The sequence below is a fragment of the Argentina anserina genome, chromosome 4 (genome assembly GCF_933775445.1).
Source record: "Argentina anserina chromosome 4, drPotAnse1.1, whole genome shotgun sequence".
Taxonomy (NCBI): Eukaryota; Viridiplantae; Streptophyta; class Magnoliopsida; order Rosales; family Rosaceae; genus Argentina; species Argentina anserina.
The window spans coordinates 25,628,014-25,650,340 of record NC_065875.1 but is presented as its reverse complement, the minus strand read 5'-3'; the positions used below and the strand labels follow the sequence as shown (position 1 = coordinate 25,650,340).

The window sequence follows — 22,327 nt, the reverse complement described above, 5'->3', positions numbered from 1 at the left end:
AATTACAATGGCTTCCTCTTTAACAACTTCAATATCGTTGCAAACTAGTGCTCAAAATCCACTCTTCCCCTCAAATCCAGCAGCCATAACATTCCACTCAAATCTTAGTTTTCCATATACTTCCCTGTCATTTACTAAATTTGTATGTGTAAGATCTTCTAGCACTTTCAAGTACTACAATGAAGTTGTGGTGGATGAAGAGATGGACAGAATTCGGAGGCTTCAAAACGGATCAGATGTTCGTGGTGTCGCCTTGGAAGGTGAGAAGGGAAGGTCAGTCGACCTAACGCCTCCGGCGGTGGAGGCCATTGCAGAGAGCTTTGGTGAGTGGGTTATCAATGGCTTGGAGAAGGAGAGAGAACAGCCTGTGGAGAATGTTAAGGTGTCCCTTGGCAGAGACCCTAGAATATCAGGAACATCTTTGAGTGTAGCTGTATTTTCAGGTCTAGCTCGTGCCGGTTGTTTGGTGTTTGATATGGGACTTGCAACCACTCCTGCTTGCTTCATGAGTACAATTTTGCCTCCATTTTCCTATGACGCTTCTATCATGGTAGCATAGAGCAAATCTTCATATATGGATGCATAGTTTTATTGCAAACGCAGTACTATAGCTCTATAAGCTTAGAGAGACCAACTGACCAAGTGTTATTCCATATGTGGCCTGATGAGATTGAATGTTGTTGTATTGCAGATGACAGCATCTCACTTGCCCTACACGCGCAACGGTTTGAAATTCTTCACCAAGAGAGGGGGATTGACCTCGCTTGAAGTGGAGGAGATATGTGACAAAGCTGCCAGAAAGTATGCTAATAGGCTCACCAAAGTGTCAAGCATACTTGGTATAAAACCATCAAGAATTGATTTCATGAGCTCTTACTCGGAGCACCTCCGAAACATTATTAAGGAGAGAGTAAACCATCCACTACACTACGACACTCCACTTCGAGGATTTCAGGTTCTCAATCTAGCTAGCTTTTCATCCATGCATTGTGTCACCTTCCACCTGTAATTAATGTTAGAACATTTAATCCAAATTCAGTTGACAATATGTGCAGATAATAGTCAATGCTGGTAATGGATCAGGAGGCTTCTTCACATGGGATGTATTAGACAAGCTAGGAGCAGACACATTTGGGTCTCTACACCTAAAACCAGATGGGATGTTTCCAAACCACATTCCCAATCCGGAGGACAAAGTCGCCATTTACAAGAGCTGCAGTGCTAGAAAACTCTGCTGATCTTGGAATAGTGTTTGACACTGATGTGGACCGCAGTGGCGTTGTAGACAACATAGGGAAACCCATTAATGGGGACAAGCTGATTTCAGCTATTGTATTGAAGGAAAACCCTGGAACTATCATTGTAACCGATGCTCGAACTAGTATGGCACTTACAAGATTTATCACCAATAGAGGAGGTCATCATTGCTTATATCGTGTTGGTTACAGGAATGTGATTGACAAGGGAGTCCAGCTTAATAAGGATGGAATTGAAACTCATCTTATGATGGAAACTTCCGGCCATGGTGCTCTTAAAGAGAACTTTTTCCTTGATGATGGTTAGTACTATATCATTTTTGTGCTTTGGTTATGAATATACTTGCAATCTTGCATAGTAACTCACTTCGTTAAATCATAGGGGCTTACATGGTGGTGAAGATCATCATTGAGATGGTACAAATGAAGCTTGCCGGATCAGATGAAGGGATTGGAAGTATCATTAACGATCTTGAAGAACCAGAAGAATCTGTAGAGCTAAGGACGAATGTAGTCTCTGAGCCAAGATATGCAAAACAAAAGGCAATTGAGGCAATTGAAACGTTCCGACAGTACGTTGAGGTACTTGTTCAGTAATTAGCACATGAAAGTGTATATCCAGCTAGCTCTAAGTCATATGGATGTGAATCTGCTTTACTTACAACAAATCGTTGATGACTTGTAGGAGGGAAGACTTGAAGGATGGGAATTAAATACATGTGGAGATTGTTGGGTCAGCGAAGGCTGTCTAGTAGACTCAAATGAAACATCGGCTGCTGCAGTTGATGCTCACATGTATAGGTACTGCGTGATTTAAATTTAAATTATTATTGTAATTCAACAAATGGACAGAGTAATATATATACAGTATTTTTTTTAAGCTTAGTAGTATATATAGTATGTATCTTCTTAGTTTTCATGTAATGAAATTGTGTACGTTTCAGGGCTAAAGTATCAGATGAGGTGCATGGACAGCATGGCTGGGTACACATTCGGCAGAGCATTCACAACCCCAATATTGCAGTCAATATGCAATCATCTGTGCCTGGCTGCTGCCAAACGATGACTAGAGTTCTTCGAGATAAGTAAGCCCCATTACAGAACTCATTGAACTGTAAGTCTGTAACAATTGCGTTACTAAACTAACTGATCCTAACTCAAATTTGCAGATTTCTCATAGCTAGTGAAGTGGACAGAATCCTTGACATGACTGAGATTGACATGTATGCCAAAAGTGGATTTGTCGGTCGATGAGAAGTTGAGAACCGATGAATTTATATTCAACATTATAGAGCTGCAAGCAGCTATATATAATGTTAGGGTGCACAAATATTGATACAAAGGATCAAATCAAATACTGAAATACAGAGTTGTGTGTATTGATAAGCAGCTGCTGTTGTGAAGTGTGCGTAGCCTCAAAATCTGAGTTATTAAAAAAGCTAAATCTTACAAACAGAAGAAGGGAGGACGATGGCCATGCCCTAGCCAAAACAGAAGAACTGCAGACGTAGTACTGAGGTACATATAACCTCCAGTCTAGCAGAATGATAACGACAATAACTTAACATACAACACTGCTTATTCCTTGACAAGATTGGATTAAAAAGATGAAGGCAGCCTTACTTACTATAGGAAAACATAGACAAACATATGATCAAATGGAAGTAAACAACGCTGCTTGTGGGTACGTTATGGGCTGATAATGTCCCATAATTAAGTAGCTGATTCAGGTGTTCAGATGGGCATCGACATCTTTGTTGACGTCAATTACCAACTGGAGCAAACCGTGGGGATCTGGAACATTGTCATTAACCTTTTCATATTCCAAAATCCAATACGCCACCGATAAGGCCTGATCACCATTTTGAGTAGTAATCTGCAGAATGAACTTGAAGCTCTTATAATGCTCAAGTAGGTCTCCTCCAATTACTTTCCAAGTCACTGATTTGTTCTCCCTCTCTATGGATTCGATTATCTCCTCAGCTACTTTAGCTTTCCCATCTGCATACCAACATGCGAGCAACTAATTAATTCGTGAAAAAAATGAGCATATATTACACCTAATCAAAGAGTAATCATTTCTCACATTCAGGAAAATTGAGAAGATCATATATTAGTTGGAAACATACAAAACAGATACCTTGGACATAATTCCAGGAGCTGAGAGTACCGACTTTTCCACCTGAGTGGCGATCGTCACCATGTACATCGACACTGGTAAGCCTAGCACGGGTGTGGGAGGTGATCATATTTGGTATTTGGTGTGGCTTGTTCAGCCATATATCATAGAACCTCTCAGCACAAGCCTTGATGTCAATATGCGTCTCCACCTTCCCAAACTTACTGTTCGCCATTCTGCTTCTAACAACTGCCGCGATAGTTATTCTTGCTAACCACTAGTAATACTGAACTGATTGGAAAACCAAAGTACCGAAACACAAAAAATAGCCAGGGAGAGATGAAAACTTGAGTCTTTGGCTCTTTCAACTGACAGGCTCTTTAGATCTTAATATCAATTCTTGACCAATATTCACGGCGAGGAAGAAAAGTACTGCACATGCATCTAACTTAAAATAGAGTGACTAGCATACCATTCTGGTCTTCTGGACCAAGCAGCCACGGTGAGGAAAAAGCTAGGTTCACATTTAGTAATAGCGTGGATAGCAAGCTATTAATATTCTTGATTACTGTTGACCATATCAACTTGTACAATGTACACTGTTTGTTTGCTTAGAATAAGGTTAATTTCTTGTTTTTCCGGCCATCTTATTGTAAGTTTGCACTGAGAGACACAATATTATTAAGGACGATGCCAGCTATTAATTAGATAATCATGTTAGAGAGTCTCACAATGAAGGGTGATGCAATTGGAAAGAGAGAAGGTTAAAATACCCAATATTTTATAAGGCATTGTTCTTCTGTCAGGGAGACGATATATTCATTATATTGATTACTTGTTAGGCATGGCACTGATGTAAGAAGATTATATGCAAACTTAAACACTTTTGAACAAAATGAAGCACAGTCATTGGAGTTTTCTTTTCCCCTTTACGGCTTTACATGCTTTAATTTGTATCCTAAACTAGCTAGCTCCTCGATGTATCTGTTATTATTAATTATCTGATGATCAAGGATTGTCATGTCGATCACATTACTACTTCGTTGCTACTTCTTGATCTTGGTCCTCTTGTGTCGATGAGGAATTTGCATTACTGCTACGCGAGGAAGGCGATGCAAGCTGATGATCAATCACGAGTTCTTTTCCCTTGCATATGATCTTTATATCGCAACAGCTTGTTTCTGCAGATGCATTTCGCAGTATCTGGTTAGCAACCCCAGTTCCCTTTTTGGACCTCAGTTTCCTAAAACACAATAGGAAATAGCAGTCCCTGTTATATAAAATTTAAAAAAATTAACTGACAAGATATACATGGGTGTAAGGTCGGTATGCATTGATTTTTCTTTAAATAAATTTTTCGTACACCCTTATTACGTCAACCACTCTAAATAAATGTCAACTATCATTTTTTCTCAATAAACTTATAATTATAGTATTATAAAAGAGATTTGACATTTACTTAGACTAGTGGGCATGATAGAAGTGGGTGCCAAATTTGCTTCCGACTTCTTTTTACCTTATACTAGATTTCGTTGTGCCAACAACTAGATTCTTCACATTATTATTCTGAATAAGGTCTAGGATGGCCTTTGAAATTGTATCACCCTCAATAAACATAACATCGACCTTAACCTGTATATATCAAGTTAAGTTGACTTACTATATGTAAAGTATATATATTATATATTAAGTAAGTATAGTCTATCTAATTATCGGGTCTAGTCATTCAATAACAAGGAAGCAGTTAGAGGCATATATATGATTATCCAACCTATATTTTGGTACCTTGGCGGTTGAGCATGCAGCAACGTATTTTTCAAGGAGCTTGGTCCTTTTGTCTCTTTCTTGAGATAGGTAATTCTTCACCATCTTTGGACATACTTTACTTCTTGGAAGCCTTCCTACTACATAGAATGCAAGTTGAATAAAACACATCGCTCGGGTACATATACTTCTTTAAAACATCACCAATATTATTTAGTGATTGCCATAATCCATTTAACACGTCAGTAATTAACGTTTCTGATCAACTAACGTACGTTAATCCTAAAAAGAAATCTAACAAAATCTTCGTGTCTAATCCACTAATTATAGTTTTCAACTATTAAAATTATCGATGATTTTTTTAAAAAGATATATATAATATTTCACAAACAAGCACATCACCCGGTTAATTAATGATGAGTCAATTCATGTGACACGAGTATGTAACTCACCATACCAAGAATATTTTCAGCCTCATGATCAGGTCCCCAAGCAGCTTGTTGTGGTACTACCTAGGTGTATCCCCATACGAGATATCTCACAATTGAATAGGGGTGGGCACGGGACGGGATGAGACGGGACGGGACTCATCCCACGTCTCGTCCCACTCTTTTGAATCGGGACGGGATCGGGACGGGACGAGGGTTTTTAAGAATGCATCACACTCGGGATTAATCCCGGTTGGGACGGGACGGGATCGGGACGGGACAAATCCCACTTTCATATGAAGTTAAATAAAAACCTATATTTTTACTTTTTCATAACAAAGTAACATTTAATAATGAAATTTTAACAAAAAAATGCATATTATGTTCAAAATATTATAATTTACCATTATTATTTGAGTTGATATAATTTTGGAGTTATTAAGAACATAAATTAATTTCATTTTGATACAAATATATAAGAATTTTTAAGTTTTCATTAAAGGTGAGACGAGACGGGACAAAGCGGGATATAAATTATTCGTCCCACATCTCATCCCACCATTATGAAACGGGACGGGATCGGGACGGGACGAACGTTTTTAGACCTCCGTCCCGTCCCTATGAATTTCGGAACGGATCGGGACGGGATCGGGATTTCCGTTTTGTATGCCCACCCCTACAATTGAATCCTTGTATTGATTGTATAAGACGCTAGCTAGCTAGCTGATTAATTCGTAAACTATACATGCTAAGACGTCAACCGCACGCGGGGTATCGATCTCTTTCACCTTATACATCAATTTGAAACATTGGCTTCCGTGGATTGAATAATTCAATCTACCATAAAAGACATGTAAGCGTGACAAGTAATTATCATCGACTAAAATAGAAAGACAGCTAATTTCTCATGAGCATTTTATTTCATATTTCTTTGGGACAACCAGATGGGCCGTCCACTGACTCATGAGTGCATTTATATTTGTTTGATTTGTGAATTTTCGTATATATTGATATGCGAGTTATATATTTTCATTTTACTCATACGAGCTGTAAAGCTTACCGGGTTGTGTTTACAATCCCGGTGCACCAATTCGATGGTGTAGTGGATAACTCCGCAGGTGTGGATTAGCGGGAATTGACGGACCACTCAGAGGACTTGAAGTTATTTATCTCCAGCTTATGTGAGGATTTTGTGTGACTATCTTGTGAGGTTGTTGTGGGGATTATACATTTCCATTTGTTATAATGTTGAATTATAATTTGGTTGTAATAATCGGTTTGACTGAGTTGTATTTTGAACTCAGAATTGATCCGCTGTTACACTTTAATGATTTCGATTTATTTGAGATTATTTTGTGTTTAACGACTTTAGAATTTTGAGTTTTTAAGCTCGAAATTTTGGGGTCGTTACAGTGATTAAAACACAACACCCGCGAGGTAGACAATATCAGTACAGTTGATCTACTGATCACACTTGTCACTGTTTAACAGACTCCATAAAAATGGATCAAAATGGAATCTAGGATTATAACTATATGAGATATTTTTTGAAATAAAACAATGAGATATTGACAAACTATTTTATTCAACTTCGTCCGGCCGGCATATTTAGTGTATATACGCTTCAATTGAATAAAACGGCTGAAGTGTTTGACTACACATTTTGGTGGCATATAGTTGATAGTTCTCCTAAGGGAGTGATATCACCTCCCAATTCAAAACAGGCCACATGTACGAGAGAGAGAAATTCCACTAGTCTTCTAGATTGTGAAAATATACTCGTGAAGACTCGTGGAAATTTTTTAATTTTTTCTCTAAATAAAAAGTTTAATTACTCATTGAATGAAACATATATTATCAGATAACTTATTTATTAAAAAAGTATATCTCTTTCTCGTACATGTGGCATGTTTTGAATTGGGAGGTGATATCACCCCTTGGGGTGGGGCTGAGCAAAACTGAATCCATAGTTCTTTGTTCTGGCCAACTTCTTCCAAATTGGGACGACTTTCATCGTTCACAACTAACGGGGTTGATGGAATTGGGCCCCCGTGTCAAGTTCTTGTCTAGATACTCATATTTGGACTTGCGTCGAAGAATTGGGTCAAGCGGAATAGGGCTCTCATTTCAGTGGGCTTTTGTTTCAAGTTTTATCATGATTAGGGTTGGGTGGTAATGATACATTTTTTTGATACATGGTTATGAAGTTAATATGAACTTATGATACATTAATCAATATAGAGTTTAAATTGTTATAAAGAAAAAATTTCCGTTGTTCCTCCAAAAGCAAAGTAATAATGAAATTCTAATGTTTGCATCGGTTTACATTACACATAAATAACTCAAATAAGCATAAAATTCAAAGTGTTACGGACTAGTAGAGACAAAAACACGCGAAAATTAGCTGGGATCATGTCCCTAATTCGACTTTTAGCAGGTTTGTTGTTTTTAAGTTGGCCCATTACTCATTTTGTGTGGATAGTGCGTGGGATTAAGAATTGGCTTCGTTATCCTAGGATTATTGGGAAATTGCGTCACGTACTAGTTCCAAAAGGCTGATTTTGATTTCCAGCTAGAATAGCACCACAAAAGACTGGATCTTAAACACAAGTGCCATGTATTCTCAGATTTCTCACAAATATTATATTCTCTGCCACTGGTGCCTCACTGCCTCAAATGCACTGATAACTAGCAATTATCTTACGATCTTACACTAAAAGTACCAATGCCAGTACGTAGATCAAACTGAAGAAACCTCATATGTATTATAATATATTTATTGATTCACAATCACACACAAGATTGAACAACAGTCCAAGTTCCCACACAATTACAACATGATTAAATATTGCTTCACAGACCTGATTGATACGTTGACAGTCACCATATCAGATCTCTTATTTCATACACAACCGAATACAAATGATGCACCACATAACTGACAAGAGCATGTATGAACATCTATTAAGCTCTGTGCAGTGTGTTACTATGCATCGGCAGTAAGGTGAGCATCGATGTCATTGGAAACCTCGACGGCAAGCTGGAGCAGGGTATGTGGATCGGTAATATCGCCGTGATGTTTCTCATACTCCATAGTCCAGTGCACGGTGCAGCCTTCGACTTCATCTTTTGGATTGGCTTGAAGGGTGATCACGAAGCTCTTGTAATGATCCATTAGGTCTCCCTCAAGTACTCTGAAAGTCACCAAGTTCTTTTCTGCATCTATGGCTTCAATTTTTTCCTTCGCAACACAAGCTTTTCCGTCTGCATAATATTTATATATATTGGCATGGTCAAATATATGTCGATTCATATATGAAAAAGCTAGTTATAGCCTTGCAAGAGAGGCTGAATAAATACTTACCGTGAACATAATTCCAACAGACGATAGTACCGACTGTTCCCCAGTCACCTTCATGTAAATCACAGCCTTGAATGTTGCTGCCGCTGACATTGGAAATGTGATGTGGTTTGTGGGTGAACATGTCATGGAACTTTGCAGCAGAAGACTTGATATGTACATCCGTTTCTACCTTACCAGTCAAAGCCATTTTCACTAAATTAAAAACTCTCTTTTGAACTGAAAGAAGCAATCAAATAGCAAGTTATACGAACAAGCTAGTGCAGAAGTAATGATCCAGAATGTTGAAGAAAACTCCTTAGCCTCATATACTTATATACAAGAGGCCAAGAGGGCACGAATTATCTATATTCTTATAACCAAAACTCATTTTATCAACTAAAATGATTGAAAATACAACTTAATTTTTATACTATAAACTATATTAAATAAATTTAAATAAATAAAAGACAAATTAGTAATAAATAAAATAATATAAACATAAATCAAAGCATTTTTTTATGTAACTTTCCTAAGTTCCACTTTTTCCTCCACATAAACGTGGGGTTTTCTCTCTATAATTTTCTCAACTCTTACTTTTTCCTCAACCCACCTAAGGATTTTCTCCGGTAAATATTTTTTTAAAGATTAATTGCAAACATGGTGTGTGTGATTTGTTGCTAGTATTAATGAACAAATCACAATATTAAATTCTACTTGCCCTAATTAGTCACTTAACTTCCTAAACATCCATCACATGATCATGTGAATCTCGCCTTGCAGTAGGTAATTTTTCATCTGTTGTAAACTTGTAATGATATAATCAGCCATATCTCTACTATAATAAATGGGGCACCCAAGAAAATCATCGAAATATGAACTTATGAATATGCCTTTTTGTAGTCTTACACTCATACACAGTCAGCATGACAATTACGTAAAACCACAAATACTTAATCAATGTGTTTTGTCAAAAATATCTATTGAGGTAAAATAGAATTACTTAAACACTTGAATAAAATTGTACAAACTCATGCGATGAAAACATGTGTATCACACGAGTACAAGGCTAGAAAATCAAAACAGAACGTGGAATAGTGGATGCATGAAAGTAATCATCTAATTAACTATAGGGTTATGAGCAGTATATAGCTAGGGGAACTCGGAAGATACTGAATTGCCTTATGAATTTTAACCGTCAAGCACTCAAGCAGCGGATACACTGACTTTTAAATTAGAGGACGTCTCATTCTCAAGTTTAGGTTTCAATTACGTCTAGAAGGAAAATTAATATATAAAAGAACTTTAAATTTAAATTCTCATATATTTTCACAATTTCACTTGTACCCTTGTACATCCGTTTTACTGTACTTGTCCCCAAGTTTCACCCCTCAATTATTCTGTTTTATTGGTTGTGATCAAGATGTATCTGGAAAAATTTAATGCTGGATAATATATATATAATTCATCAGAAATTCAGAATGATTGGACATGGCGGGGAGACAGAATTATTTTAACTTCCATATAACTTTCTAATCAACCCGTATGTCCGGCCCTACCATTTTATATAAAAAAAATCAAAACACAATTCACGTGTGTCCTCAGCGCATCACGCATGACATAATTCCATATAGATATATAGACAATAATGGAGGCCTGCGACCGATTTTAAAATAATTTTTTTTAAATCGGAAATGAAATCAGCAAAGAAAAAACGATATGAATTTACTATTATTTACTTCCGAAATCAGAAGAAACCAGAACCGTAAATATTGAGTCGGTTTTTAAATTTTTACGGTTGTAAAAGTTTATTATAATATATATTTCTCTTCAAGCCTTAAACAATAATTATATAAAATATCAATTTTAAAATGCAACAAAATACCAACAGAACGTCAACAATCTATCTAATACAATTACCAAATAATCAACAATTAACATGCTCAATTATTTCAAAAAGAATTGAGAGAGAAAGAATGCAAACCTAAGACAATTTAGATTTTAGAGAATAACAAAATAATAGAAGAAGTGAGACATAGTAACATAGGAAGTGAGGGCATAAGGCAACGCGAATATGGTTTTTTTAGTTTATATAATGATTAGTAGGAGTCTAAAAAGTAAAAAAAAAGTGATGAGGAAGACGACGATAAAAAATGTTTTTTTTTCTTATATAGTTGTGAAGATTCGGTTCTAATTGTTCCAAAATCATTTCAAAAATAGGAATCAGAATCGAATTGAATCAGTTATTTCAGTACGGTTCCATCAATTATAAACGGTTCTCATTTCGAAAATCTCGAATCTTCAATATTGTAATGAGATATAATGTCTACATCTAATATATATATATCGCGCGCGTGCTACTCCTTAATCTTCTAATTATTAATTTTCGTACGTACAAAGACTTGATCTTTATCAATAAACCAATCATATCGTATGAATCACGCATACGTACGCCCAATTTAATTTCATTATAATACTAGTACTATTCCTTTAATTTTAATTATTTATGGGATTTTTGCTTTATGCATATCGTGGAAATTAAACACAAACATATCGTATATAAATTTAATACATAAATTGATAATTAAAACCAGTAGTAGTGGAAAAGCCTTCCCAGATTAACTTTTATTGTACTATCATATCATAGTAACCGTACCAATCCCATGCATGCGAGGGATGATCCGATCCATATTATGCCTTCAGCAGATAGGCATCAACCTTCTTAGTGAGAATGACAACAAAGTCCAGGTACTTATTGGGAGGTGGGGAATCCTCGTTCAGCTTTTCGTATTCTATACTCCATTTAACCGAGCTGCATCCGCCACCCTTTGCCGTAACCTGAACCGTTGTCTTAATATTCTTGTAGACTTTCAGCATCGATCCGTCCACCGTCTTGAAAGTTAATGATTTGGTTTTCACATCCATGGCTTCAACTGTCTCTTTTGCAATCTCAGAATTACCTACACGCATGCATAGTTGTTCTTTGAATTCAATATCATTACGATTTTTAAATTAATTATAAACGAGTACAAACTAAAACCAGATACATCGCCGATATGTTACAGACGAAACAAGAAAGTACGAGAATAAACTCTCATAATAGTAAGTAGGATATACTATACATTAGAACAATTGTACTAACTCTCAAGTCTTTCATCTACCATAAAAGATATAGGCAAATCTAAAACCTATAACAAAATAGAATTTAACCAAAGCTAAATATATATGTATATATATACGGGTCATGACCCATAATAGACCTCAACCAAAACCTTAAAAAGGTCAGTTAACTTGAAACCCAACTAGCCCAACCCAAACTTTAGTCCTCTTCACCACTAGACCACCATACTTGCTAATGCAGCTCCGCCGCCGTGACCACACCGCTCTGATCAAGACCAAAATCCAATAGAGCACATTGCTCTGAGACTAAAGCCACTACTTTCCTTAGAAGCAAGGCCTGGATCAACGTCATAAGAACCCCCGGCACGACATCGTCGTTGATGATAACCACCAACAACAAAATTATACCTGCCATGTTTGAATAAACGTACCATGGATCTAAGTCGCCACTCCCAAACCACCATCACCTTCCCGCGATGAATTCGAGACCAAAGTACATCAAGCCGAGTTAAAAAGACTAAAAGCTAACATTCTAGATATGAGAATGCATTGATGAGTGAAATTGTTTCTCATTCACCAGCAAGCCACGAGCCATTAGCATAGCCAGAAGGCCAGCCAAGCAACTGAGCGCCATTGGACGAAGATTTGGAGGGGGAAGAGGCCGCCGCTCTAGGTCGAAGAGGGAGAGAGGAATAGAGGGGAATCACACATGTATGGTTGTTAATTTAATTTGTTCAGAATATTAATTAAGAGTCTTTTATCTTGGAAAATCATTTTGATATGTACGACATGGATATACACGTAGACTATGTAACCAACAATTAAAAATAAACACAGTAAAATTGACCAATAATATTAAAGAGGTACACCACGTAGACTATGTACCGGATACATATAATAATTTTCAATACACACACATATGTATTTTTGTTTTTGAATAAAATGTAAATTAATTAAGGTAAAAGGATGAGTAATCGATCGAGTGCAAACTTAGTATTTAGCAACCTGGTTAATACAAATGCAGAAGATGAAAAAGAAGCAAAACAATTGTACAGGACTACATTTGGATTTAGCCCGTATTATCTGATCGAGAACCAAACCCTAGCTAGGATCAATTTGGAAATACTCGCATATGATAATGGATCAGACGATCAGTATGGAAATATACACACGTATTTACTACCTGCAGCAACATAAGTCCACTGCTTGACCGAGCCAACAGTTCCCCAATCCCCTTCAATTACCCGTAGGTCACTAATCATCTCAGGGCAGATCTTGGGCAGCAAGTACCCTTTGCTACGAAAGACTTCGTAGAACTTTTCAGCACTAGCTTTGATCTCAGCTTCAACTTGCATTTTTGCTATTTGAGCCATGACTTCGTTAGATCGAGTTCAATCAAGAAGCCACTAGTTCTTACCTGCTGTCTGACTTGAATGAGAGAACTGTAGCTAAGTGCGTATTTATAAAGATCCGAAAAGAAAGCTGGATGTTTTTTTCTGCGCGCTAAAGAAACAATATTCCAGGGCCAAGTCTTGTCCTGATCATTGTGGTCTCAGATTGCCTGGATAGGGGATATATGGGTGTGTTTGGCGCAGCTGTGACTTATAAGATAAGTTGACTTATACTTATTTCTGAGAATAAGTTTCTGATAAGTTAAGTAGCTGACTGTTTGGTAAACTGGCTTTTTTAAGTGACTTTTAATGGCATAAGTTGTGCAGAGTGTTTGGCAAACTTAAACTGGCTTATGCTTTGTATTTGTATAATGACAATTTTGGACACCAAATAATTTAAAATATTTTTTTTATTTTCCAAGAGTATATTTTCTTTCTTGATTCTTTGCAAATACAATATGAATTTTTAACTTCTTTTTTTATCTATCACTACCCTTTTACATTAGTATTTTAATTTTTACTTTCTCATTGACTTCAAGTAAAATTAATAAATGTTCTATGTTTTCTTATACTTAATAACAAAACACATTTGTCATTGACACAAATAATATTAAAAATATCTTAACACATTCAACTAAATTACAAAACCAAATAACAATATATATATATATTTCATTTGCATCAAATAATTGCATATTATACGCGCACTCATCAAACTTTGAGTGATTTCATTTCTTATTGTTTCAATTTCCCGTGCATCATGACCATGCTCATTTTCCCCTCCATCATTATCCATCTCTACCTCATCATTTGGTATGTCAACCACCATTTCTGCCCAACGAACAAAATGGGCATCACGATTTGCATGTCTTTTTATATAATTATGAAGAGTCATGGTTGCAATAACAATCTTCACTTCTTTGCTCAAATGACTATTTGGTTGATTATTAGCCTCCACCTCCTTGATAACTAAGTCACAAAGTAGGTCTACTAATACCGGATTCCATACGGCTGATCCCATCTATATAACACATGAGGATTGACATAAATTAACATGAAACATACAAACATATATAAATTTGTACATATATATATCTAATTTGTACATGGTTGATGTTCAAGTATCTTAGTGTTCTTCATTTTGGTCCAGTACGTTAGTTGTTCTTATATAGTACACAAATATGCATAGCACATATGAACTATGATGATCTATATTAGTGTTCTTATATTATGAAACAGCCAAAACTCTAGTAATTAAGTGGACCATGGAGCTGATTAAGTGGACCATGGAGCTGATTACTACCCCTAGTAAACTTTATTTTTTTGCATCTAAGTTGATTTTTCTCCGTTTTAAGGTGTGTTATGGCCTTTAGAGATACTGTTTTTCAAGTTTAATACCCCCAGTAGAAGTTTACCACCTCTAGTAAACTTTAGTAAATTTTTTACTAACCCCAGTAAACTTTATTTTTTTGCATCTAAGTTGATTTTTCTCCATTTTAAGGTGTGTTATGGCCTTTAGAAATACTGTTTTTCAAGTTTAATACCCCCAGTAGAAGTTTACTACCTCTAGTAAACTTTAGTAAAAATTTTACTAACCCCAGTAAACTTTATTTTTTTGCATCTAAGTTGATTTTTCTCCGTTTTAAGGTGTGTTATGGCCTTTAGAAATACTGTTTTTCAAGTTTAATACCCCCAATAGAAGTTTACTACCTCTAGTAAACTTTAGTAAAATTTTTACTAACCCCAGTAAACTTTATTTTTTTTGCATCTAAGTTGATTTTCTCAATTTTAAGGTGTGTTATGGCCTTTAGAAATACTGTTTTTCAAGTTTAATACCCCCAGTAGAAGTTTACTACCTCTAGTAAACTTTAGTAAAATTTTTACTAACCCCAGTAAACTTTATTTTTTTGCATCTAAGATGATTTTTCTCCGTTTTAAGGTGTGTTATGGCCTTTAGAAATACTGTTTTTCAAGTTTAATACCCCCAGTAGAAGTTTACTACCTCTAGTAAACTTTAGTAAAATTTTTACTAACCCCAGTAAACTTTATTTTTTTTGCATCTAAGTTGATTTTCTCAATTTTAAGGTGTGTTATGGCCTTTAGAAATACTGTTTTTCAAGTTTAATACCCCCAGTAGAAGTTTACTACCTCTAGTAAACTTTAGTAAAATTTTTACTAACCCCAGTAAACTTTATTTTTTTGCACCTAAGTTGATTTTTCTCCGTTTTAAGGTGTGTTATGGCCTTTAGAAATACTGTTTTTCAAGTTTAATACCCCCAGTAGAAGTTTACTACCTCTAGTAAACTTTAGTAAAATTTTTACTAACCCCAGTAAACTTTATTTTTTTTGCATCTAAGTTGATTTTCTCCATTTTAAGGTGTGTTATGGCCTTTAGAAATACTGTTTTTCAAGTTTAATACCCCCAGTAGAAGTTTACTACCTCTAGTAAACTTTAGTAACAACAAAATTTGACCTCTCTATTAGAGTTGCTCTAAACAAACTAAACATACAATTTCTGGTAATCTTCTAGTTGAACACAACAAACTGTAATGCCAATGTTTACATTGTTTCTACTCTCTCTCTCTCTCTCTCTCTTTCTCTCTCTATTCACTATTGGAAGTAGTACAAACCAAATTCCACAGCAGAATAACAATTTATTAATAGTATATTATAGAGCAGCTGGTTCCTCTCCAAATTGGTGAAAAGTTAGCTCTCATTTCTTATTTGTGTGTGTGTGTGTTGCCATGTTTATATGTTCAACTGTACAAGCTGAAATGTAAGAGGATTAAACTTGCTGATGATGATCCTATAACCTAGAATTCTATGATGCCTAAAAAAAAGAGGACAAGTAGAGGAATCAATTAGAGTAGATATGAATCTATATACAATCACCATTACAATTATAAACTTCTTGACTATATTATAGAGTACATCTGATGGAATTATTTTGTATCATTTTCAAGAATGATATACAATAGAGTAGTACACTTGTAAAGAAATTCAATTTCAAAGACAGAAACACTAGATCTCACACATATAATAATTTCAATCACTAATCAAAACCCAGAAACAAAAAGAGAAGAAATGAGGAACAAGGGGGAGAAATAAGTTGTTTACCTCTTGAGCAGCTGCAAACCTCAAAGATGGAAAGGAGAACTGAAAAATGGAGGCACACCAGGAGACTACCACGAAATAAAAGAGAAATGGAGGCGCTCTGCAGGTAAGTTTTCTGTTCATCTGAGCTTTTATATTGGTAAGTTAGTAATTTTCAGCTATAGTCAAGGGTACCCAATGTCATTTTTGAAGTTCACTTAATTCCCGAAACGAAAACGCGGTGACTTATAATCATAAGGAAGGAGTCACTCACTTTTGCTTATTCCTCATAAATGACTTAGGCTTTTAAGATAAGTAAGTTCTTTATGCTTTTACCAAACGGGTATTCTCCTCATCTTATAAGCTAAGGAGCTTATAAGCTTCCCCAAACGCGCACATAGTCTGTACTTTCGATCGATATTTTTTACTTCTGGATCAGATTTGGGAGCCGATTGGCCGGGGTTCCCCCTCAAGAATTTATGAAGGTAATTTTCTGGTCCCTAGATCGAGCAAGGCAAGAAAATTATACTCTTTCATTTTCATATAATCACATGCGTTTCACTTGCATTATTCCTCAATGGATCTGTTCGATTAATCTTTTCTAGTACATTTACAAAATCAAAAATAGCTAGCTACTGTACTACTCTTTTTTCTTAATTGTTCATCTGTCTATATAGGAAAGGAACATATGTAAGTCCAATTGCTATATAAGTCCAAGATTTGTAGAATAAACTTTTAATCCCACGCTTCAACTTTAACAACTCTTGATTCGAATCCTTTACTTTTTTTGTTCTTCTTTAATTTATAAGAAAGTTGCCTTTATTTTTCTTCCCACTAGATTCGATCACAATTACTTTGTATGTTATGCTTGTCATGATTTATGGTGAAAGTGTGCATTTGGCTTGTGAAAATTTTGTAAAAACTTGTAACTTACCATCTAACGTAGACATATCTTAGTTAAGGATCACTAGGCATCCAAGAACCAAAAATTCATGAATATTATTGAACTAAACAGAACGAGTAGGTGAGTAAGAGAAGATTAAATTGGCAGAAACACACATGTATTATTCCGGGGATGTGCTTATTCGTCATCAAAATCTAATCCAGATATTGCCCCTACGCACTCTTGGCTAAATTATGTCATTATGTGCATCATCACAATACGTTATATTTTATATATTATTATTAGGGGACTTTATTTGCGGAGTGCTACGTACGTGAGTAGATGTCAATTATCAAGGATATGATGAAGAGGATTGAGACGCGCGCGCTAAAACATTTTTCTTATGATTTACTTTGATGTCCAATATGTAATAATATTTTTAGTGTCACAACGTGATTATCGTGTCTAGCTGATTCGATTATCTTACTTTCATAATAGTATGAATGGATAAGAATTCAGGTTGCTTATTCATAATATGATTAAATATTTGTGACACCATATACTTTATGTGTAAAAACAGTTTTGTCATTATACTTTCAAATTTAATATATATATCATTTACTCTTATTTTTTAATAGTTTTATCCTTTTACTTTCAAATTAAACTGGTATATTATTTAACTCTTTTTTTTAACAGTGTTGTCCTTTTTTTAACAGTTTAGTCAATTCTGTTAGTTGATCGTCAAAAAATTCCGTTAAGCCATTAAAATGCCTAGAATACCCCCAATTCAAATAAGTTTTTTTTTTCTTTTTTTTCTCATGCCTTTTTTATTTTCTCTTTTGGTTTTTCTTGGTTTTAAATTTAATTCATCATGTGTGGTATCCAATATATATAATTGTAATCAACAAAAATTATCAAATTAATTGTAAACAAGAGGAGAATTAATGACAATTGCTTAACATCAAGTTGGAAATAAATAATTTGAAACTATTTTTGCATCAAAGTTTGGATATGATAGTAGAAGTCTTTTTTGTCTTAGCATTATAGAAATTAATCAAAATATGTTTGTAGAGCATCATAATATAAATGAAGTTTATAACTGGATTTGAGTACTGGCACTCACATATCATTTTAGGCATTATTCAATTGATTATAAGATGTTTACAATTAATTTGATAATTTGTGTTGATTACAATTATATATATTTGATAGCACATATGATATGAATGAAATTTTAAAACAAGAAAAACAAAAAGAAAGACCAAAAGAGAAAATAAAAAAGGCATAAGAAAAAAAATATGATTTGAATTTGGGATATTCTAGACATTTTAACGGTTTAACGGAATTTTTTAACGGTTAATGGATAAAACTGTTAAAAAATAAAAATTAAATAATATACAGATTAAATTTAAAAATAAAATAATAAAATTATTTTTACACCTAAAATATAAAGTGTCACGAGTTTAACCTTCGTAATAATAAAGAATAATAAAAGATCCGTGATACAAATCGAGTCAACTCTGGTAGTAATCATCCCGGTTCTTAACAAGAGCAACAAATGCGACACTTGGCCTGTGTTGAGAGGGCAACAGATCATTTCAAAAGATTATATTGCCGCATATCATTTCTAAAGGTTATATTTAATTTTTTATAACTCTCTCTCTCTCTCTCTCTCTATTATTAGATCCAGACCCTAAGTCACTATTTAGGACTGTAGGATAGGAATCTAAGCTTTTTACAAATTAATTTTCAGACATGGATAAATCTTTGTTTTATTTGTTCAAATACTATATATTTAATAGTTAAATTTGTGTGTATATATATATAAAAGTAGTTCGATTGGTTTGTAAAAGAAAGTGCCTAGTAATTTTATGCTAATTGACAAATGGAAATCGAGGAAAGCCTGAAGTTATAAACATTTTGAAATTTTGTGACTTTGAGGATTGTAAGAGATTCTTGATCTTCTTATTAAAATAAAACTGTACATTGCGCATCCGAAAAAACAAAAAAGGTTTGAGGACCACATGATAAACCTTCGCACATGCCTCTTAAAAGTTTGAGACGGCTATGGTAGTAATTCATTAAGAAAGGAAACGTCAACTTTATTAATTGTTTCAAAATGCTTAAATACATAAAATACACGATTACATCACATAGCTCTGAAACAAATAATTGAACATGAATACAAATAATAAAAATTAAACATTGTACAAATTGTAGACATGATCGAGCTCTTTTATTACTCATAAAGCAAACCTTGATGTCACCAGCACTTTAGTACAGCTTGCTTGGAATTTCATGCTTGGGTGCTTTTTAGGTGATCTACGATATCATTGGAGGGGTCAGCTACCAATTGGAGCAATCAGCAATGTTTGCGGATCCGAAACTTCGTCATCCTTCTTTTCATACTCCAAAGTCCAATGCACAGTGCTGCCTTCACCATTCGGGCTGGCTTGAATGGTGGCCTAAGTCGTTTGGCCACCTTAGTTTCCCATCTGCAACAAAATATAATCAATGAAATAATTCAGTCTCAATAATTCACCAGCATTATAGCTCAGATGAATTTGCAACTTCAAAAGAGAAACTAGCAAGCTGACAATGTAAATCTTAATTCCATGGGTATCATCCAAGGTGTAGACGGAAACGACTTTTCCATATTCACCTTCGTGGAGATTACAACCCTGAACTTTGTCAGAACTGATATATGATAATATTCGGTGTGGTTTGCGCGTAAAGAAGGCGTAAAAAATTCCAGGATCGACACTGATTTCAGCAGCCGTCGTTAACTTTTCTAGCTTAGAATCGAAAGACATATTTTCTTCCCTTTTAAGATCAAAGGAAGGCTGGTGATGAAACTGGATCTTAATTAGTTGCAGGAAACTAGTTAGGCTCCAAGGTCCCTCAAATATGAGAAGGGGGTGAAGGACTTAACGATCACTGAACGGATTGAACATACAAAAATAAATAAATTAATGCTTCCAACCAGAAAATTAAATGTGATAGCTTGGAATGAAATGACAGCCATTACAATTGTGGGGAGCGCTATTTCATTCTTAATTAAGATCCTGTCCCCTATGAGTTTTATGACATAGACCTCGCAGTGTACGTTGATTCAAAGATATAAAATCAATAATTGATCGATATGATCATTTTTGCGTTCGGTTAACCAAAAACTATGTATCCTGGATTCCTAGTTGAAGCCCCCATCCAATTTAACTCTTGCTTGAGCTGAAAGTAACGAGATGGAATAGTCAAATCCAATAAACCTACAAGGATCAAAAGTCGATCAGGATAGGATAGTAAGAAAAACAGAATACAATACAAGGGTCTTAGCTACTCCGTGTTTATTATATATATAAAACAAAAAATTAGACTACTGGTCACTTTTTATAATTTAAGAGTCTCGATAGTTTACTTCAGTGACTTTTAAGTTAAACCCATCACTTATTTCACTCCCAATTTTCAACTAATTGATCTATTCCCGTCCACCACCATCCAAAATATCTATTAAGTTAGTGCTAAAAGTCACTTATAACCCTTATTCTTTGTTTTCATATAATGGCCTCCTCTATTTATCAAATTTTTTTTGTTTCACAATGATAGATTGGCTTCTAAACGAAAAAATGATAGCTTGGCCACTGAAAGCTCCCGAACCACACACTACACAGAACTAAGTGCAGACCAAGTAATGCAATAAATTCTATGATAGCTTTGCCAATGCTTCTAAGGCATGGCAGACAAATTTGTCATTATGTTGAGACGTTAAAACCATCTTCTATTAATGGTCAGCAATATTCAAATCTCAAGTGAATTCTTTTAACCATTAATACAATCAAAAAATTCAGAAAAAAATTGAACTTTAAGTAAAGGAAGCATATTCCATCCCTTAAAGAAACTCATATTTCAACAAATAAACTATATGCTAGTTAAATTTAGCACCAAACAAATTCGAGAAAAGCAAATGAAAATATCCAGTAGATATGAGTCATATGACTAAAACTAATCAATCTATACATGACAGAATCATAAAAACCATCACTATCATCATCACCAATGGCAACAAACAGCTGGAATAAAAGCCAGTAAAAATTGATGTAAAAGATTGAAACTTTGCACTTATTGTAGAAACAATTAAGTAATTGAAATGGGTCAAGCAAGCTTGACGACCCATCTCCCATGATTCAGAGATTAATAGCTTATTGAGTCGGATAAGATTTTAACTACCAAGCTTAGAATTACATCAGAACATTATATGGCGGCGGAGGAGTCGGTCATGTAGGAATCATCAAGGTCGGCAAGCTTGTTCTCACCGATGAAGCCGTCTATACTGAACTCGTTGAAGAACTCCATCGCCGTGGGCATCGTGTTGATCGTCTCTGTCTTACTGAGGCTATAGCAGTGGAGCGTCACGCGTATTGGTTTCCGCCAGAGAGGTTGGTTTTTCATAGATGTTGGTAGTTGAGAGTTGAGACTTGAATAAACTGAAGAATAAAAATAAAAATAGATAAGGGCATTTCAGGAAGTTTAATGATATTGAAAGAATTTAATAGGCAATTTGGATGGTGGTGGACGGAATGAACTAATTAGTAAAACATTGTGAGTGAAATGAGTAATGGGTTGAAATTAAAAATTTGAGAAGTACATTGTGGAGACTTAGATTATAAGGAGGGGCTAATATTTTGTTTCGTAAAACCCTTTCAGCAACGAACGTCATTCATACCAAACTCGTACTTATTAGGTATCCATGGAACTTCGATCGGAAGAGTTCGAAACAAAGGAGTTCCCACAAACACAATCGTCATTCATACCAAACTCGTACTTATTAGGTATCCATGGAACTTCGATCGGAAGAGTTCGAAACAAAGGAGTTCCCACAAACACAATATGAGGACAGATTAAACACAATTAATCCTATCAACCTCTTAAGTGATAG

General features: G+C 35.0%; 3 protein-coding genes and 2 long non-coding RNA genes across 8 annotated transcripts; 2 read left to right on the top strand and 3 right to left on the bottom strand.

The window, feature by feature from the left end:
* The first annotated feature begins 7 nt into the window (after positions 1–7).
* LOC126789967 (uncharacterized) lies at positions 8–2,592 on the top strand. The gene is given in 8 exon segments (XM_050516068.1): positions 8–550; positions 692–955; positions 1,056–1,204; positions 1,206–1,558; positions 1,639–1,838; positions 1,942–2,057; positions 2,201–2,341; positions 2,426–2,592. Coding segments are annotated over 8 exon segments (1,851 nt in total). The 3' UTR covers positions 2,511–2,592.
* A 238-nt stretch (positions 2,593–2,830) lies between these two features.
* Positions 2,831–9,253, bottom strand: LOC126789968 (MLP-like protein 34). The gene is made up of 5 exons (XM_050516069.1): positions 8,932–9,253; positions 8,560–8,831; positions 6,336–6,355; positions 3,397–3,611; positions 2,831–3,257 (listed from the first exon to the last, which is right to left on the bottom strand). The coding sequence occupies exons 1-5, from the start codon at positions 9,116–9,118 to the stop codon at positions 2,983–2,985; spliced, it is 969 nt and encodes a 322-aa protein (XP_050372026.1). The 5' UTR covers positions 9,119–9,253; the 3' UTR covers positions 2,831–2,982.
* Positions 9,254–11,439: 2,186 nt separating this feature from the next.
* LOC126789966 (MLP-like protein 28) lies at positions 11,440–13,471 on the bottom strand. The gene is made up of 2 exons (XM_050516067.1): positions 13,211–13,471; positions 11,440–11,867 (listed from the first exon to the last, which is right to left on the bottom strand). The coding sequence occupies exons 1-2, from the start codon at positions 13,398–13,400 to the stop codon at positions 11,599–11,601; spliced, it is 459 nt and encodes a 152-aa protein (XP_050372024.1). The 5' UTR covers positions 13,401–13,471; the 3' UTR covers positions 11,440–11,598.
* Positions 13,472–13,994: 523 nt separating this feature from the next.
* On the bottom strand, positions 13,995–16,900 carry LOC126789970 (uncharacterized). The gene is made up of 2 exons (XR_007671640.1): positions 16,536–16,900; positions 13,995–14,439 (listed from the first exon to the last, which is right to left on the bottom strand). It is a non-coding gene; the product is annotated as an uncharacterized LOC126789970 (long non-coding RNA).
* Positions 14,436–15,765, top strand: LOC126789969 (uncharacterized). Of its 4 annotated transcripts, none has more exons than XR_007671639.1 (3): positions 14,436–14,773; positions 14,920–15,065; positions 15,650–15,765. It is a non-coding gene; the product is annotated as an uncharacterized LOC126789969 (long non-coding RNA). The 4 variants fall into 4 exon arrangements; XR_007671637.1 differs by lacking the exon at positions 15,650–15,765 and adding an exon at positions 15,504–15,620; XR_007671638.1 differs by lacking the exon at positions 15,650–15,765 and adding an exon at positions 15,358–15,491.
* Positions 16,901–22,327: the final 5,427 nt, after the last annotated feature.

What these genes read in the sequence shown, in the direction of transcription:
- LOC126789968 (XM_050516069.1), bottom strand. Translation starts at nt 9,118, where the DNA reads ATGGCTTTGACTGGTAAGGTAGAAACGGATGTACATATCAAGTCTTCT. An exon ending in ATGCTCACCTTACTGCCGAT is followed by an intron (nt 6,356 to 8,559) that starts GCATAGTAACAC and finishes TTGATGTATAAG; the next exon opens with GTGAAAGAGATCGATACCCC. An exon ending in CTCCTGGAATTATGTCCAAG is followed by an intron (nt 3,258 to 3,396) that starts GTATCTGTTTTG and finishes GTTGGTATGCAG; the next exon opens with ATGGGAAAGCTAAAGTAGCT.
- LOC126789966 (XM_050516067.1), bottom strand. Translation starts at nt 13,400, where the DNA reads ATGGCTCAAATAGCAAAAATGCAAGTTGAAGCTGAGATCAAAGCTAGT. An exon ending in GTGGACTTATGTTGCTGCAG is followed by an intron (nt 11,868 to 13,210) that starts GTAGTAAATACG and finishes GCATGCGTGTAG; the next exon opens with GTAATTCTGAGATTGCAAAA.